Source organism: Leguminivora glycinivorella, chromosome 1, assembly GCF_023078275.1.
Source record: "Leguminivora glycinivorella isolate SPB_JAAS2020 chromosome 1, LegGlyc_1.1, whole genome shotgun sequence".
Lineage (NCBI taxonomy): Eukaryota > Metazoa > Arthropoda > Insecta > Lepidoptera > Tortricidae > Leguminivora > Leguminivora glycinivorella.
The window spans coordinates 15,440,680-15,459,142 of record NC_062971.1 but is presented as its reverse complement, the minus strand read 5'-3'; the positions used below and the strand labels follow the sequence as shown (position 1 = coordinate 15,459,142).

The 18,463-nt window shown below is 38.4% G+C and overlaps 3 protein-coding genes across 3 annotated transcripts; 2 read left to right on the top strand and 1 right to left on the bottom strand.

Annotated features, from left to right (window-relative positions):
• The first annotated feature begins 1,310 nt into the window (after positions 1–1,310).
• LOC125228932 lies at positions 1,311–8,466 on the top strand. Its single transcript, XM_048133653.1, has 3 exons — positions 1,311–1,825; positions 7,454–7,623; positions 8,191–8,466. Exons 1-3 carry the CDS (start codon positions 1,342–1,344, stop codon positions 8,311–8,313), a joined length of 777 nt encoding a protein of 258 aa, XP_047989610.1. The 5' UTR covers positions 1,311–1,341; the 3' UTR covers positions 8,314–8,466.
• Positions 8,467–11,067: 2,601 nt separating this feature from the next.
• LOC125230370 (protein jagunal) lies at positions 11,068–14,448 on the bottom strand. Its single transcript, XM_048135510.1, has 4 exons — positions 14,201–14,448; positions 13,421–13,562; positions 12,763–12,996; positions 11,068–12,220 (listed from the first exon to the last, which is right to left on the bottom strand). Exons 1-4 carry the CDS (start codon positions 14,287–14,289, stop codon positions 12,089–12,091), a joined length of 597 nt encoding a protein of 198 aa, XP_047991467.1. The 5' UTR covers positions 14,290–14,448; the 3' UTR covers positions 11,068–12,088.
• A 1,510-nt stretch (positions 14,449–15,958) lies between these two features.
• LOC125232617 (kielin/chordin-like protein) lies at positions 15,959–17,444 on the top strand. Its single transcript, XM_048138361.1, has 3 exons — positions 15,959–16,112; positions 16,940–17,143; positions 17,281–17,444. The coding sequence occupies exons 1-3, from the start codon at positions 16,052–16,054 to the stop codon at positions 17,400–17,402; spliced, it is 387 nt and encodes a 128-aa protein (XP_047994318.1). The 5' UTR covers positions 15,959–16,051; the 3' UTR covers positions 17,403–17,444.
• Positions 17,445–18,463: the final 1,019 nt, after the last annotated feature.

Sequence of the window (18,463 nt, the reverse complement as noted above, 5' to 3'; positions counted from 1 at the left end):
TATATGCCAGTCAAAACAATCACTTTTGGGTACCTACCACAACAATCTTTCCAGCAAGTAGGTACCAAGGCACACCTCGGACACTGGCGATCAAATATATTGAAAGAGGCGCATTCCTAGCACACAGTGTTAGCTCGTGTAGGTGAACGCGTACTATGCTTGTATGAGTGAAATATGACAGGTCGACTGTTCGAGTTTTTGACAGGCGGTAACTGTGAGGTAACCGCGAGGGGGTGGGCGGCACTTTCAGCGGGGAGCGGGAGTGGCCATACTGTACGATAGTACTCTTTATTATACTGTGACCAAGGTGTCCGAAGCTGTCAAAACTAAAAGCCTGAAAGCTAATAAGCCCAACTAATTAACGATTGCGCCGATAAGGCAATCACTGGGAGCTGAGTGCCATCAAAACTCTCAAAAACACGTTGAAGTACTAAATTGCGTCAAAGTAATAGTGAAACCATAAAATGTGTAGATAAGTCACCTGTACCATAAACACACCTACTATTCTAGGTAGATTATGGAATAAATATCATTTTATGTAAGTCGTATTATAGAATAATGCCCTAGCCCCACTTGCACCAACCACTTAACTCAGGGTTAGTGGGCTGTCATCTGTCAATTTTTTTTTTTTTTATACTACGTCGGTGGCAAACAAGTATCCGGCCCGCCTGATGTAAAGCGGTCACCGTAACCTATGGACGCCTGCAACTCAAACAGTGTCACATGCGCGTTGCCACCCCATTAGAAACTTGTACATTCCCTTTTGCTGTGTTAAGTACACAGCAAAAAGGAGTGTACAAGTTCCAAGGAGGGTTCCGGTTGCCGACGACTCAAAGGACAATAAACGGAACAAGTTAGTTCCGTAAGTCCTCCCGTCATCAGCACACCGCACCCTCGTTGAGCTCTGGCAACCTTACTCACCGACAGGAACACAACACTATGAGTAGGGTCTAGTGCTATTTGGCTGCGGTCTTCTGTAAGGCGGAGGTACTACCCCAGTTGGGCTCTGCTCTAGATTCGAACGAGACGATATCCGCTGTGCTGTGCCCTGCCACACAAAGCGGAATATCATTCGCTATGCCCTACCTCCTGGGGTCCCAAATCCCATATAAAATGGTGGGTTAACCCTCCATTTTCGTTGGTGCAAGTGGCTCTAAGGGAGTAAATCCACAAATTGTCCAACGCATCTACAACCGCTTCCTACTCCTAATCTACCTATCACATAACACTAATCGTCACCCAGATTAGGCGTGTCCATTTAATAAGTAGCTATCAATTACTGAGTCCTACTGATAACATCGTTCACGATAACAATTCGGCAGTGCCAACCACACCGCCACCATGTGTGCGTGTCGGCAGAAAAAAGCTTCGTTCTTCATCGAAGATATACTGAGAGATGCCAAGGCATACAAGAACATCAGCAGTGAACCGAAAGAACCGAAAGAGCCGCTCACGTGTTCTGCTCAAGAAGAACCAGTCCAACGCGCAGCTGATAATGCAAAACTAGAATCTACTGGCTTCAACGACGCAGCTCGATTTGAGAGAATAGAGAAAGAGACACAATTTAATGTGATTTGCGAGGTTGAAAAGGAACTAGAATACGGCAAAACTTATCTGGAACACAGAAGAAACACTTTCCCACTTTATCCGACCGCGCTAAAACCAAACATTCCTTGGCCGCCATACAAAAAAGATGCAGCATTCGACAGGCAGTTCAGCTACTACAGTGACTCTATGCTGAACTCGGACCATATACTGAGAAGTCAGCTAGCTGCTAACAGATTTGTACCGCCTTATGTCCCACAACCATATGGATTTAATAGAGGTGAGAAATAAGAACTACATAGGCACACTATGGAGTTGAAAGCTCTTCAATGTTAATGATTTATAAGTACAACTTTCTAGTCATATAGGCTAACAAACGAGTCAGGCAACAAATGCTTACAGCTTACTACAGGTACAGTCAGCCACAGCTGATGGTGAAAGAAGTAGAAACAATCACCTGTCTAATTCCTGGTAATGACCAGGCCCCGTAGCCGAATGGCATTTCTCCGACGCCAAACGAAAGCGATACGCCGCTGGCTCTGTCGCGCCAATACGCAAGCGCGATAGAGATAGATATCTACTAGCGCTTCGTTTCGTGAGCGTTTCGTGAGCGATTGTGCCATTCGGCTAGCCACCCAGATATTTAATGTGCGTTTGCGTCTGTACGCAATAGCAGTACCTACGCAGTAGTGCCTTACATTATAATAACCATAATAAAATTTTGGCAAATAATAATGGACACGTTAAACCACACTAGGTGACTCATTGACTATGCTAGAACGGCGGGCCATGTGTCTGTTTCTATAGAAAGTATCATGTGACGTCCGGGCTATGCTTGGACTTATCACGTTACCCTAAACTACCTATAGAAATTAACATCAACACGTCCAGTCCCACTAGTAAATTAGATATTTTCTTCTTTGGATATTTTTTTAAACTGACATTTTAGTAATACTACAATTATTTTCTTGGTAATTGGGTGGTCATTGAATAACAAAATCTATCTACAATCACCATTATCCACTAACGGAGTGGATACGGTACCTACTGATAAACAACTTACTTTCCTACACATTTGATACCAAGCACACCTTTTCATAATCTTTTGAAATACCATTTTTACCCTTTGAACGCCAATCAAGCTTATCGTTTTTTTTAACCCCCGACGCAAAAACGACGGGATCTTATAAGTTTCAGTTTACATGTTTTTCAGTGAAAGGGGGAAGAGTTGCGATGGTAATATATACGAAATATCCCTTGTTTGTGTTTTTTCCCACACAGGGGTTTTTTCAAATGGGATGGGAAATAAATTTTCCAGAGAAGGAATTCCTGAGATTTTTACCGACAACGTCACTTTAGATAACTATCCATCATGTACAATAGGTACCTATGTAGCACTTGTAGCAGGACTCGAGCGCGTCCAAATATAAAATAAAATTATAGATAGATATTTCATATACTTAAAGTAATAGGTATGTAAATTATATCATTGCGATTTTGTACTCAATTCAATGGAAAAATAAAATTAGGTACAGTCAGCATCAAAAACTTTATTGTGATAGCCAAATATTGCACAATCTATTTAACATTTATTTATCTTTTCTCTTAAGCTAGGTTTTTTACAATATGAGTATAAAAGTAAAATAAAAAAACACTTACAAAACAATATAAAACATATAAACACATTATAAAAAACCTAACCTAGGGTGCCGCCAGCAGCGGGGCAGGGCCCAAGCTGCCGGTGGTTAGGGCTGCAGAGAGAGGAACCGTCGGACTATCCGCGCCGTGTCCAAGATCACCGCCTTCTGCATCTGGCCCTTGATCCAGCCACCTAGCGAGAGTCTCTTAAGATTTTGGTCGAGACTCTTCGCTATGAGACCGTTCGCTGAAACTAGGTATAGCCTGACAAGATTTTATTTGACCCTGAAAGAGTGTCGCTACAAACCGCTTTCATATGGCAATAATGTGCCGACGTCATACGTATTGGGGACAGCGTGTACTGGTTACCCGTTAATATTTGTAGAAAATTAAAACATGGTTTTAGAGAATCAAAATTTAAAAAGCAAGGTTTTAAGACTCGCTACTTCTTTCCGCACAGCCTAAAATCCATGAATCTTGTGCCTTAATCGAAGTCATCGATGTTTATTTTCTTTTTTCGTGGGACCTTGTTATGTACTGGTGGCAGTTATGGAACGGCCTCCTTATTTCTATATCTATTTTTCACGGCAGAGCTACAGACACCTTAAATTAGAACAAAAAATATATTAGGCTAAACGCGAAACCAACAAATTAATACAGGAGAACCGCACTATAAACTGTCAGTCCCGGACTTGTCAATAACCAATTTCAGAACATTGGTATCGAAATGCTGTCGAATCCTTCATCCTTTTTTGTTGTAAGTAATTTATCACGTTTAGTATAATTATTTTCACTTTTAATCATATTATTTTGGACAAAATTGCGATGAAATCGTTAGAAAATTTAAAATATTTGCATGTTTACATCACTGACATTCGATGACTTTCGACAACGGGTGTCAAATAGTAATCCTTGCCATTAAAAGAAATTAGTTCAGCTGAAAATCCGCAACGCGGCGAGGGTCAAATAAAAACTTGTCAGGCTATACTATCGGAACAATGATAGTTGATTCAACATCCCACATGGCGGTTATCTCGTGAGCCAAGTCTAGGTACTTACTGGTTTTGTCCTTCTCGGCTTTCACATCTATTTATTACTAGCTTTTGCCCGCGGCTTCGCTCGCGTTCGGAAGAGACAAAAAGTAGCCTATGTCACTCTCCATCCCTTCAATTATCTCCACTTAAAAATCACGTCAATTCGTCGCTCCGTTTTGCCGTGAAAGACGGACAAACAAACAGACACACACACTTTCCCATTTATAATATTAGTATGGATTAGAGATGGGCCGAATATGGACTATGCCGAATACGAATATTCGGCCGAACATTCGGTTCAGCTCTTACCGAACCGAACATTCGGCCGAATATTCGGTTACGCCATATTTTTTAAGGGGATACATAAACTATTAAATGATTGATAATCGTTCCTACAACTATGTTTTTATGATTTAGTGGATAACTAAAACTTAGTTACAACTCTGAATTCTTCTCAACTCTTGAACTACGGTTTTTTACTTTTTTTAAAACAATTGTATTTATATTTTGACGCATAGTTTTCTCTTTTTTTAGCAGTTCCTTAAAAAGCTATTAAAAAGGAGCTTATTATCCACTGGAATACGTAAGATCTGCATTAGTTATTTACTTTGTTTATTCGGTAAATATTCGGCAATGCAACCGAATAATTCGGCCGAATACGAACAATTAAAAACTTGCCGAATATGCCGAATACCGAATATTTACCGAATATTCGGCCCATCTCTAGTATGGATTATGGGTACAAAGGTGTCAGTGTCACAATAAATTCAATGCTGACTGTAGGTACCTAATGTGCCTGCTCACCTAATCCATATCTACCTTTGAACAAAGTAATAGATAGTAAGTTTTTATCTTTAAATAAATAAAAAATAGATTACCTATTCGGTTGTAGTAAATACTGATAACAGTGTAATAAAATAATTCAGGTTTCGTATCAAAATCACGCACTATTAGGTGCTTCCCGCTGTCTGAAATCTGAATGCACCACCTTATATTGTATCGTAATATCGTTTTATCCTCTTATCATAGCCGACTATACTTGTACTATTATATATTCTGTGACTATACTTAGTGCGGTTAAGACGATACGGTAGGGGTCAATTCTCCATACAAACGCTCTCGACTATTTCCTCCCTGGTTTTTGAAGATAGAGCAATTATTTTTTCAACACAGATTGTTATTATTTTTATCTGTGTCGGACCGTTTTGATATTCTGCTTTTTAAAGACTCTAGAGCCAATCAAAAATTTCCTTAAACGGCCTTTTTCATTGTGGTGCAAAAAATGCTGTGATACTCAAGATTGATAACAATTAACCAAAAAAGCTAAACGGTCCGACATAGATTATTTCATTGTTATTCAGATTCTCAAATTTCGTTCCGATTGATTAAGTTTTGAAGGAGGAAAGAGTCGAGAGCGGAACCTCGATTTTAAAGAATTTTTGAAATAAGTATCTTTTGACTGAGTTGTTTTTAATACATACTTATAAGCACCATTAACTTATACATTACTTGACGAGTACGTGGCATACCGGCGCCAAAAATGGTGCCAGGACAGCGGTGTAACACCGCTATGCACAAATGACAGCCAAGCGTGCATTACTATGCGACCAAAGTGAAAACGCGCGCGATATGAACTTGTCATGGTCATGGTGTAGTTGTGGTGTAGCGACGTTACGCGAATGTACACTTGTACAGTCGAAATTATATGAATTGTCTTGTTCTTATTTTTGATATCTTTAATATATACCAATTTCATTCTATAAAACAGAATTTTCGTTGTACCTAGATGCCTATCGTCTCAAGGTGCCTAGCAAAGATGCCACGTAGGTCGCTATGGTATGTCGTATGGTTCCCCAGCCAACTTGGTATATCCTTAATTTGGAAGAAAAATACGTAAAACAACAAATACCTACATATAAGGGACACAAATGATGATGGGTACAGTCAAGTGCAAAAATACGTATCGATTTTATCCGCTCAAAAATATGTACCGAGACCTTATTCCGCCGACATAAAGTGCTATGGGACATATTTTTGATAAGTTGTACGCACCCATATTTTTACACTTGACTGTACAACACAAATAAAATATACCCCTACTTCTTAGTACCTATTAAGTAACATGAGTATGCGAGGATGACTGTGAAGTCTGCAACACAGACAATGAAATTATTCAATAAAAAAACTTTTAAACAAAACCGCCGTCAAAAATCAGCGCGTTACAAAACACGGAGAAACTAAAAAGCAAAAAATAATAAACCTTTGAATCCAGATTTCTTATCGTATTGCAATATTCTAAACATCCAAATTATAAACAAATCAATTATTTTTGTAGTCGATAAAAAAAAACCGCCGCTTTTGGGGTTCTGGTGAAAGGTACTTGCGAATGTTGGATTATGTAGAAATATGTAGGTAATTTTTAAAACTACTTTTAATATAAAATATAAATCTTTGATTATTTATATAGGTAACACTAATTTAATGAATATACGTATACATATACCATTAAGGCTGTGATTAAGGTTTGAGGAGATTCCTCAATTCCTCGTGAATCCGATATCCGATTACATATACATATAAGAAATCGAGCTGGAAAGAATTTGACTTGAAAACTCAATATGTAGGTACCTAAGCATAACAAAGAGAACAAATCTCGTAACAAATGTCACTATTCTGAACTTAAATGCATGCTGTTCTTATAAAAATACGAAAGTCACTATAAGTGTGCCATTCAGATTTGAGGAGTTCCGTTCTGACCATCATCAGCAGTTCCACTGCACCAAATGTCACTGCTCGGTACGTTTAAATGCAGCTGTTGTTATAAAAACACAAAAATCACCACCAGATTTGAGGAGTTCCCTCGATTTCTAGAGGATCCTATAATCAGAACCGAGTTCTGATAAAAATGGGACCAATATGTATGCATAAGCATATACATTCGATCAAATTTTTTTTTTCAAAATCGGTCCTGTAACAACGGAGATATCGTGGGAGAAAAGTAAAAAAAAAAACAGACGAATTGAGAACCACCTTCCTTGAGATTTGGGTGCGGCGGTTAAAAACTAAGTAGGAATATGACAAGACTTACACTGCTACGCTCGCGGTTCAATGTTGGAATCTTTCGCTCGCTCGGGTATCGTAATATTGGCACGTGCGGTTAAACACCTTTGCCCCTTGTAAAACAAATAACTACCTATATTTCGTATATTTTGCTTAAGCAAAATTTTCTCTTACAGTATCCCCCGGGTGGAGTTCTTGGTGGGTGGGTGGCAGACGCAAGGGCGGGCAGGTGCGGTTCAGCGCAGGGCAAACTAGCGCACTCGAGCGCAGATTCAGCGCTAGCAAATACCTCAGTCCGGATGAGCGGAGAGCACTGGCAGCCAGCTTACGACTCAGCGACAGACAGGTGAGACTGAATTTTTATTATATATCCTCGTTAGGCCCAATGTACATTAGTTGTTGCAATCTTATTTGAATCTTTCATGAACCGAATAAAGTAGAATTTCCATTGTTTCATTGATTTTTGAAACAAACGAAAATCTTACCAATTTATTTATAGAACAAGGTTCAAATTCAAAATGGGAAAACTAACTATGGTGGGCCTTACGAGGCTACGGTGCCACCGCTGCACTTGAGAGCGCCAGCAACGACCTCAGTCCAGACGAGAGGAAATCTTTTTCATTGCGGTTTAAAATGGTATTTTACATACCATCAGTTCAGCGCCATACCAGTCGGTGTACTTGAGCGTAAGCTTAGTTGGCCTAGTAGTTAGGTGTGTGTACCTCAATCCGGACAAGAGCCGGCCGTTGGCAGTCAGGATAGCAGGCCACCGGTGGATGGCAAATAAGACAGCTATCTTAGGTTTGGCGCGAGGGGAAAATGGAACAGTGTAGCATTTAGCACCATTCAAACAAGTTTAAGACATCACCTGCAAAATATAAAAGAAACCTTACTAAACACAGCAATTTTTCAGGTCAAAACATGGTTCCAAAATCGTCGTGCAAAATGGCGTCGCATGACTCCAGACTCATCGGACGTCGGCAGCCCGGCCACAGAGGACAGTGACGACGACGTACACGTCACGGATGGAAGTTGACTGCAAAATTAAGGAATGAACTTATAGACATTACACCACACGACAGAACTCAGCGTCTAAACATGGAGTTGGATACGCTACATTATTTCACCGGTGTATGACATTTCAATCAGTTCCATTCGTAATGAAGTACAATTATATCACTGGCCATAACATTGTATATTTTTTTCTATTTCTGGGACTTTTTAGACATTAGTTGCTCAGACTGATCCAAGCCAAATCCAAGCTCTCTCGTTTCGTCGCTTTCTCAAACTCCGCGGTACGGTACACACATGGACAGTATGCAGTAGCAGGTCAGTAGACCGGCGGGCAAGCACGGTCGCATGATAAAGCCTATTACGTCAGGCCGTCGTTTTCTCACCATTTGTAAGTGCAATCGCACACACCGACGCGATAAGGTTTGTCATTGTCACACTAGTGCGCTACGCCCGCTGTAGTCGGCAATTGCAGTTGGGGTGCAGTCCATCTGTATCAGCCCTTAGAAATAATACGAGTACTTACATACTTACCAATAGATAATTCTTTAAGACACCAATTTACGTCAATATGATTATTAGCATTAGCATACATCGGGGTTTTGGGAGCGGGAATGAATTCGTGTATTTATAACTCTATTTATAGTAACTTGCATTACTGAAATATAGATTAAACTATGTAACTGGCTCCAAATGTACCTAGAAATGTTAAAGTAATATCTGTTGTTTATCGTTTTCACCGTTTTTGGGCTAGTGTTAATCATTCCCGCTCCCAAAACCCCGATGTATGATTATTAGGCAGTAATTTATCTATATAGTGACATAAACAAAGTAATTATATTAGCGATCTAGCAATAACAAAGCATATTGATGATAAAAATAATAATCTCAAACCATCCGATAATTGAATGCCTAATACAACAGTAATCTTAACTATAAAACTCCCGTGAGACTCATACATATTAAAAAAAAAAAAATTAAGCGGGTTACTCACGTATTAAGTCGATATAGCGTTCGACATGTTTCAATCCAATTTCGAGGATCTTTCTCAAGAGTAGCGACCCCGCCTTTACATGTCGAGAGCGCGACGCATACGCGCGAAATTGGATTAAAACATGTCGAACGCTATATATCGACTTAATACGTGAGTAACCCGCTTAAAATATTTTTTAAATACAACAGTAATCCCTTACGAAAAGATTAAATTAATACTCAATCATGTTAATTTTAATTATTTTATTTTATAGAAAAAACAAGTTTAAGGAAAACCTGAAAACAAACAACACCATTAAAATCGGAGAAAACAAAATAAATTAAACTCTTTATTTACATCTTATTTACCCTAATGTAAATTAGGCCTCTTACAAATCATGTACAGTCAGTATTAGAAAATATATTTAAATGATTTTCAAATATGTAGTCGACATTAAATATACGTATGAATTTGTCGCCTGCATTATAAGTGAAATGCCTACAACATTTTGCCTGCAGCATTTTGTCAGGATTGTAAGGGAGGTGAGGAAGGACAGATTTGATCATTTCAATCTTCTATCAATAATGTAAAGCGCAGATTAAATACTTAATTTTAATAAATAATTTAAGGAGACAAGAGTTTTGTTTGTATTGCTAGACCGATATGGAAATTTTGGTATTAGTCCAGTTTCCTCACGAAGTTTTCTTTCACCGAAAAGCGAAGATTGAGAGCATCATTTGTGTTGAAAATTATTGAAAGGAGGATGTTATTCTAGTGTTTTCGGTTTCATGAGTAAGCAGTTTCTTTCGTATTTTTTGAAGGTAGACTTCCAGAAAAGATATAAATTATTAATCGGGCGATCTATCACATTATATGTAGGTATGTAATCATTAACTTTTATTAAATTATTAAAAATATAACTATAATTGCCGTACAATATGAATTATGACAATAGTGAGATAAAATTCGCGTAAGAAGATCATGTCATTTTCGCTTCATAAATATCACATCTAATTAACTTCTATATCATTTAAATATTTATCTAAAATAGACACCAATCTACAATGTTATAACAGTATTCACTATATAAAATTGTATTGCTTAGGTATAGTTAGAGTACTTACCTATAGACTGTAGCTTTGTATTTAGGTTTGTAATTTTATCATTAAATTATAATTGGTTCATTTGATCTAGTTTGGTACTGGGTGGCGTTATTGGTATTCCTACGCCGAATACTCAAAGTCCGGTGCGGCCACGAAAGAAGAGTGCCAAAAGTTATTTAACGACGAATACATTTTTCCGTCCAAAATACATCTACTACATACATTTTTTGATTAAAATTAAAACTTAATCTACAAAAAAGTCGTCAAAGGCTTGCTAACCGTACTACTATACCTTGTATAGGTTATTTACAAAATGGCCAGGATAAAACAAACCAAAAATAATCTTAACATTATTAAAAGGTTATTACAAACCCTAACGTCTTAAACATTTTATGTATAAGTAAGATATATTCAATAAAATAACAAGTATGTATAAAAAACAACGCAAAATATTGCAAAGAGTTACTAATTATTGTAACACTATGGTATAGATATTTTACATGGATTCGTCTTTTAAAGTCACGTGCACCATTTTTACAATAAAATTGACAATGTCCGTCATTCCCTCGCTCATTCACACAGGCAGTAGGTAGTATTTTTTTATATTTCCATCCACAACATAGAAAATATTATTGTAAGGAAAAGCTTAGCTGTACTATTTAGCGCGTAGTTGGGATTAGAGAAGGAAATAAAACTTTATCAGTCTGGGAATTATAGAATGTGTACTGACAGAGACAGTGCATATAATATCATACATTTGATTTAAAATTGCTTACGAATGACTGATGATTTAAGGTAATTATCAGTTATATCCAGTACGACCTTTCAAGTGTTACATGAGTTTACGTCACTTGGAGTTGCCCCTTCGCAGTAGGTATGTGTCCTTCAAAAGGTGTACAACCCGTGAGTCGTCGGATCAAAAATCAGTAAGATCAGTCCACCACACACGGATCAGTAAACTGTCAGCCACCTATGATATAGTTGGTAATTATTTAGTCAGCATGACAGTTTTATCGGATTCACAAAGGTTGCATATGCATACTCCTCATGATAATACTAACACATTAATGGTCACATAAACTTGTATCACGTCTAGGAGCGCTCTTCACTGGCGGAATATAATTGTACCATAACATGATTCAAATTAGAGTTTTTTTAACACTATATAATACAACCAGAGATTCACAACTAGACAAGAAGAGCTTACAATTCAATGTTGCCACAAACAGATTTTAAGACATTCCTTAAATATTTACAACAGATTTTACACCTCTGTCTAAATCACTCCCAAATAAGATGACTATAGCATTAAGTTAACGCTTATTTTGGAACGACAATTAGAAAATCTAACTACTGACAATATATCCATTGGACAATTGGACTAACACATTAAAATTTGTAAAGTGACCCCAAAAATCTGTCTGTCAGTAGACATTACCTAGAGTATGGTGTTAAGTGAGTGTTCCCAGCGGAGTGGCAGCCCTGGTAAAGTAAGACTGTCCGCCGGACCCCCGGTCGAGCAACACGTGGCGTGACTAGAGCCATCACCTGTCCAGAAAGCCTACAGCTAACACCAAAGTTCGTTAATTGCGAGCATCTTTTTCTGCCTCTCTAAATACCTTATTGTGGTAAAAGAGAAGAGAAGATGCCCGCAATTATCGAAAATCGGTATTCGCGGTATGCCCTCAGTCGCGGAGAGTCCACACACACTAACACCTTGAGCCCTATTCGGCTTTCCTGAGCGCGCCGCGCGCGCGCCACGCCTTCAACAGGTTCATGGAGAAGTACAGCTGGAAGAAGTGCACCTGCGACGCCAGCAGCACGAACGCGTACCACAGCAGGCCATACGGGAGACCCTGAAATAAAGACAGAATTTATAAGACTTTGGATAACACTCTTAGGGCCAGTTGCATCAACCACATTTGAAAGACACATCATCGTCACGCAGCAGACGTCTATGTCAACGTCAATACAATAAATTTTAACAAACGCTTTAATGGTGACAGACGGTTTGATGCAACCGGCCCTTAATTTGATACAAAAGGCATTACATTGTCTTTTCTGCATTATCCTTAGTTCTTTTTCATAAGATAACACAATGAATAGACCATATTTTGTCGGAAGTCTTTTAGAAATTGCTTTTCGCTTGTTGTTTTAGATGTGGGTAAAATTGGTATCAATTCATTCTTGATCATCTGATTACAAATATATGAGATTTCAAGTACATACATTGCCGAGGTAGGACCTGTGATGTGACATTATAGTCAGCAGTATACTTTTCTTTGTACTGCAGTCAGCAGTACATTTATTGTATCATATAATATTATGAGATTTATCAAATTACTTGCTCTAGAATGAAAACAACTAAGTATATTACAGAATATAGAAAAATACTAACCTGCCACAGCTCTACCTCCACCTCTGAGCTGTCATCTTCATCTTCATCCCTAGAAAGATACCGCCACACATCCCCACAGTAGTAAATAATGCAGTACAGAAGTGGCCCGAAGCCCAGTGCTCCGATGCCATACATGTAGCGCCGCAGCTGCCGGATGTTGTTGCGCTTGATGGCAGATAGGCCCAGAAATGACAGCAGAAGGGACAGGCACCATATGTACTCCCACCAGAGGGGCTGAAATTTGTTAATTTTAATTAAAGTACCTATATTATGTATGTGGAGGTTATGGGTGGGTGGATCTTAGCTTGCACAAATGACCTTTTCTGAACTCATGTCTATCAGTTGCGTTTTAGTGAAGGAAACCACTGTCTAAAAATCTGACTAAACCCAAGCAGGCATAGTTTCCTTCACACACACCAATTTCTATACCTATGGTTTTTAATTTTTGTTCAAAAATGTGGATGGACTGACATTAGTAAAGGAAAATGGATATCGCCATTTCAGTTGGTATGCAGTGCCGTTGGGTAGCACTTGACGCACTTGTACTGTATTGACCCTAAGCTGTGGCAAACAGCCAGATAGATGAGAATATGAACCTACCACACATTCTGGCTAGTAATTAAATAATTGTGTACTCTACAATAAAATAACTAATCACCTGTGGTATCTGTAGTTCCTCAATCTCCAGTATGAATATATCAAGTTTGTCTAGGATGTCTGCAGAGAGCTTGGCAATCATAACCAAGAACAATACATGGTGAAAGAACACACAGTACTTCAGCCGAGATTTGTTCAGTGCACTGCAACAAAAGAAAAGAAAAAGCTCATTAATTCATTTTTTAGTTACCTTTTTAGTTCTTGGTTTCCCAATTTAATACTTCATAATAACAATTTTCATGGGATGGATACTTTATATCAATACATAATTATCTTCACTTTCGACTAAGTATTTTTTTTGTTATAAGAAGTATAACTGAATTCAAAAGCTTGACAGGAGGCTCAACACTGAAAGACCTTGTTAGTTGGGAAAATTCTTGGGTTACTTACCCTTAAATCTAAAGTATATCTTGCTAGTAAAAATAAAGTGCATTAATTGAATCAGTACATAATAAAACAGGTATGGGATTAAACTTATATAGAACACCCATATCAAAAGCAAACAATTTAATCACCACAAATACAACACAATTGCTGATTGTTAACTTGACAACCACATTATAAATCGCTGTCTACGAACTAGTGTTTTCTATCTGGATTAAAGTTTCAAATAAACGGTGCGAAATGTTTCTGTATCTTTGGCTTCTGTCTAAAAATAATTTGAGTGAGCGAGCCGTCCCCTGTCACAAAGCTATGGGTTCTAACCTTTTAAATGATTTATAATCTTCCAAACACATTCTTCATGGGTTAAAAATGTTGTTAAATAATGTTTATATCTCACCTTATTTGATACTGAGCCGCTATTTTTTCCCTGTGTTCGAAGTCAGCGCCGTTCGTACCTGTTACCATAACACCACCTCTTGAAGCCATTTTCGTAACTTAATCGCTGCTCAAGGCCGACCAGTGAGTACCAGACCACTGTTAAAAAGCACTACAAGTACACCATTAATATAGATTCGTTGTGAATAAGAATTTTCAGTCAATTTATGAATAATTTCTGCCAGCCTAAAGAAATGAAGGATCGAACTGCCAAATGTGCCAACGTTTCAAGGTTTTTAGATTTCGTTCGGAAAATATAAAATATGATTGACAAACAAATATTTTAAAACATGTTATAAAATAATCTACGATGTTATATCAACGAAATATTTTACATTTTTCTAAAACGGAACAAGAGATTATTATAGATTAATTAAAATAAAAAAAAAACCTTTCCAAATTTAGCGCCATCTTCCGAATTTATTATTAAAGTCCATGGACGCAGACATGATGGTAGTTCGCACGGTTTTCGCTAGATAGTGCTTTACTTTACTTTATCTTTCTTTTGTCAGTCTCTATCATACGCCTCACAACAATGATGTTATCTTCAGTCATCGCCGTAATAAAAGGCCGTCCCTCCCGCTGATCATCGGTGAAATTAATGCGACCACGTTTAATTTTATTAAACCAGTTGTAAACAGTGCCACGAGATGGGGCTTCATTGTGAAAGGCCAAACGAAATAACTATATAGAAATAACTCTTTTGTTGACTTAAATGACATCGAGAGTCATAGAAAATCATGGTACGAAAACTTTCTCTCGTGAAATACATACTGAAGTGAAACATACAATTTTGATTTTGCCGCCAAATCGTAAAACAAATGATAAATGAATGAAATGCTCACACAATTATATTGGCAAAGAGCTCTACTTTTAAAATGTAAACTTAATTTTTAATTTTTACAAGTGGCCAGTTCTAAAAACTTTCAGTGTCGCCCTCGTAAAAAGAGGCCTTATCCTCATCAAGAGTTCATATTCAAATGCAGTTCTGAAATTCCAACAGAAATTGGTAAAAACGGACGTTATTGGTATCGTCGTAGACAGTCACATTATTAGGTAACATTTTCCAGTGCATCATCGAATTCATCGAATCGATTTGATTCGACCAAAATGTATGGTTAAATTAATTAATTCCGTTAGGCCCATTGCACCAACCACTTAACTCAGGGTTAGTGGGCTCCCCCCCTAGGGTGCCTTTGGGCATCCGTGTCGAAGCCGCATGTGTGCAGCTGCCGCCGGCGGGGTTGCGGATGTGAGCGCAAGTGTACCGGTAACCCCGCCAACAAGGCGGCGAGGTGGCATGTGGGGGGGTTTTTAGTGGGTATACCGTGGGCCTCATTAGCTAATACGGGAGTCCCACATAACCACTAGGGTCCCCCCTCGCATCCTAGTGGTATGCGGAACGCATTTTCCCCCCCTAAACAAAAAAAAAAGGGTTAGTGGGCTGTCAACTGTCAAATTCCATATAAAATGGTGGGTTAACCCTTGGGTTAACTCTCCATTTTCGTGGGTGAAAGTGGCCCTTTCTGACTGTAGGTACACAAGTAGTTAATAATTTTAAGGCCACTTGCAACGAAAATGGAGGGTTAACCCGAGAGTTAACCCCCCATTTTATATGGAATTAGACAGATAATAGCCCACTAACCCTGAGTTAAGTGATTGGTGCAAGTGGGCCTTATAGGCATATGCCAACCAGTTTTCCTGTTATATTCCTCGTAAGCTTTTACGCGATAGGTACTTAATTGAATTACAACACAATAATATTGTATAGTCGTTACCAATCCTTTGAAAGAAGCAGTCAAGTATATTGAAGATGACAAAAATATTTTTAATCCTTAGTTTCCTTATTAGCGGTGTGTTGCTGTATGATACACGTGCCAGCATAATCTCCGATCGGCTTGACCCCTTGGCGCTGCGTAGAGATGTGGCCTCGCTCTGCATTTTCTATCGCATGTATAACTTTATTTTATTTTTTCTATTTTTATTTTATTTTTAATATTTTTAATTTTTATTTTTATTGACGATTTTTAATGTTTAAATTCTGTTGCTTTTATTGTATTTAATTGTATTCTTTTACTATGGGTTTTACCTGAAATAAAATTTTTGAATTGAATTGAATTGAATAACGGGGAGTGCTCCGAGGAATTGTTCGGATTAATCCCTACCGCTTCTTTCCGCCATCGCCCTACGCGACAACATTTCCATCGTCATCATCTAGATGGCTGGCAGTCCTCAACTGTGCGTTTCTCCAGAAACTTCCTGCCCCGCACAGCTAAACTGTGGAATGAATTGTCGCCTGCGGTATTTCCGGACCGATACGACCTTCAAATCTTCAAGAAAAGAGCGTACACCCATCTTAAAGGCCGGCAACGCACCTCCAACACCTCTGGTGTTTCGGGTGTCCATGGGCGGCGGTGATCGCTTACCATCAGGCGACCTGTCTGCTCGTTTGCCTCCTATCCCATAAAAAAAAAAAAACGTGAGTATAACATAAATAGTTCTCGAGGACTTACCTAGTATCTAATGTAAGAGACAGACGGACACAGTGGCGCCATAAGGTACCTTTTGTACCTCTTTGGTACGGAACCCCAAAAATGAGTTTTGTAGTAGTTCTTCAATAACTTCCTTTCATTTTATCAATAGACTAGGAACGTTGGCGAAGGCCTCTCTTTTTAACCTATGTTCCACTGAATAATTTCAGGCATATGCAGAACCGTGAGAACAAGGATTCTTAACGAAGGGGACCATTTCGAGCCGCATCGCTGCTTCTTCTGCGAATGCCAGAATCAGACCCTCAGCTGCAAGCACCAGGATCCAGACGTCGTTTGCACTGAGCCGCCTTGCGATCCTGCAGTACAGATATCCGCTTCGGATAGGTGTTGCAAGATTTGCCCTGGCGTAGGAGGTATATATTTCTTCTCTTTTCTCTGTAAACCTAAGTTACGTCGCGTAGGTATTATGTAGATTTCGGCATTCGAGCCACCAGTAGGTAGGTATGAGTACTTTTGGAATTACTTAATTATACATTTTTTCTCATTCCAGCTCGCTGTAGGTTCAACGGGATACCGATTGAGGACGGAGAAAGCTTCCAACTAGATCCTTGTGGTACATGCAACTGCCACGATGGAAAGTTAACTTGCTCCGAAAAGTGCCCGAGTGAATAGGATATATTATAAGAGTGGATATATTAAATACAATTAAGTACACCAAGATTTTTATGCGACGATTTTGACGATACACTTCCCTACTGTGCAGGGGTTATTTTTATACTTCATATTAATATCATAGACGTTTCAGACGTTTGTCGTTTAAACTTTAAAATAAGACTTTCGGGTATCAAGATGTGGTGCGATTATACTAATAATAGTAAGGAGGAACCAGCACTACGGATGTACCGACTATTGATTTGGCCGACTAGGCCGACTACCGACTAGTCGGCCCTTGGGTGGTCCGATTAGTCGAACATAATTTTCGATAAATTCACATTTTGAATTTCATTTTTGATCCTTCGTTCGCGCTTTTCATGATTTTTTACAGATGTTCAAAGGTTCATGATAATAATTATATACATTTTCCATTTTTAACAACCGGCTTGGCTTAGTGATGGGTAGTGAAGTGATCCTGCCTGTGAAGTCGATAATCCTAGGTAGGAAATTTATTTCTGTGGTGATAACAAATATTTTTTTGTTTTGACAAAAAAAGAATTACTAATAGCTACATAATTAATACAACCATAATTTTCAGCTGGTAATTTAATTTTGTACTGTTTTTCTATCACTAATGAAGTGCCGACTAGTCGGCAAAAAAGGCCGATTAGTCGGCACTGTATGACTGATAGAAAAACAGTACAAAAATAAATGAAAAGCTGGTATGGTTGTATAATTTAGTTCTGTTAGTTAAAAGAATGTGATGATCAGAGATATTTGATCTGAGATTATCACAAAAATTAATGTCCAACCTAAGAATATCGGTTTATAGGCAGGATCACTACCCACTAAGCCGAACCGGTTGTTAAAAAGGGTGTATAATACAATGTGGGCCTAAATAACCCGAAAGATTTTAACAGTGTATTCCACATTTAGACACTATAATGTCAAATTATCTGGATTTGGCTTTGATTCAGAGATAATTACATCTTTCTCTAAAACTGTTTTCCGCCATAACTCGGGCAAAAACGCATTTTTGACTGAAATTTACACCACTATGTAAGTATTCTAGACTTTTC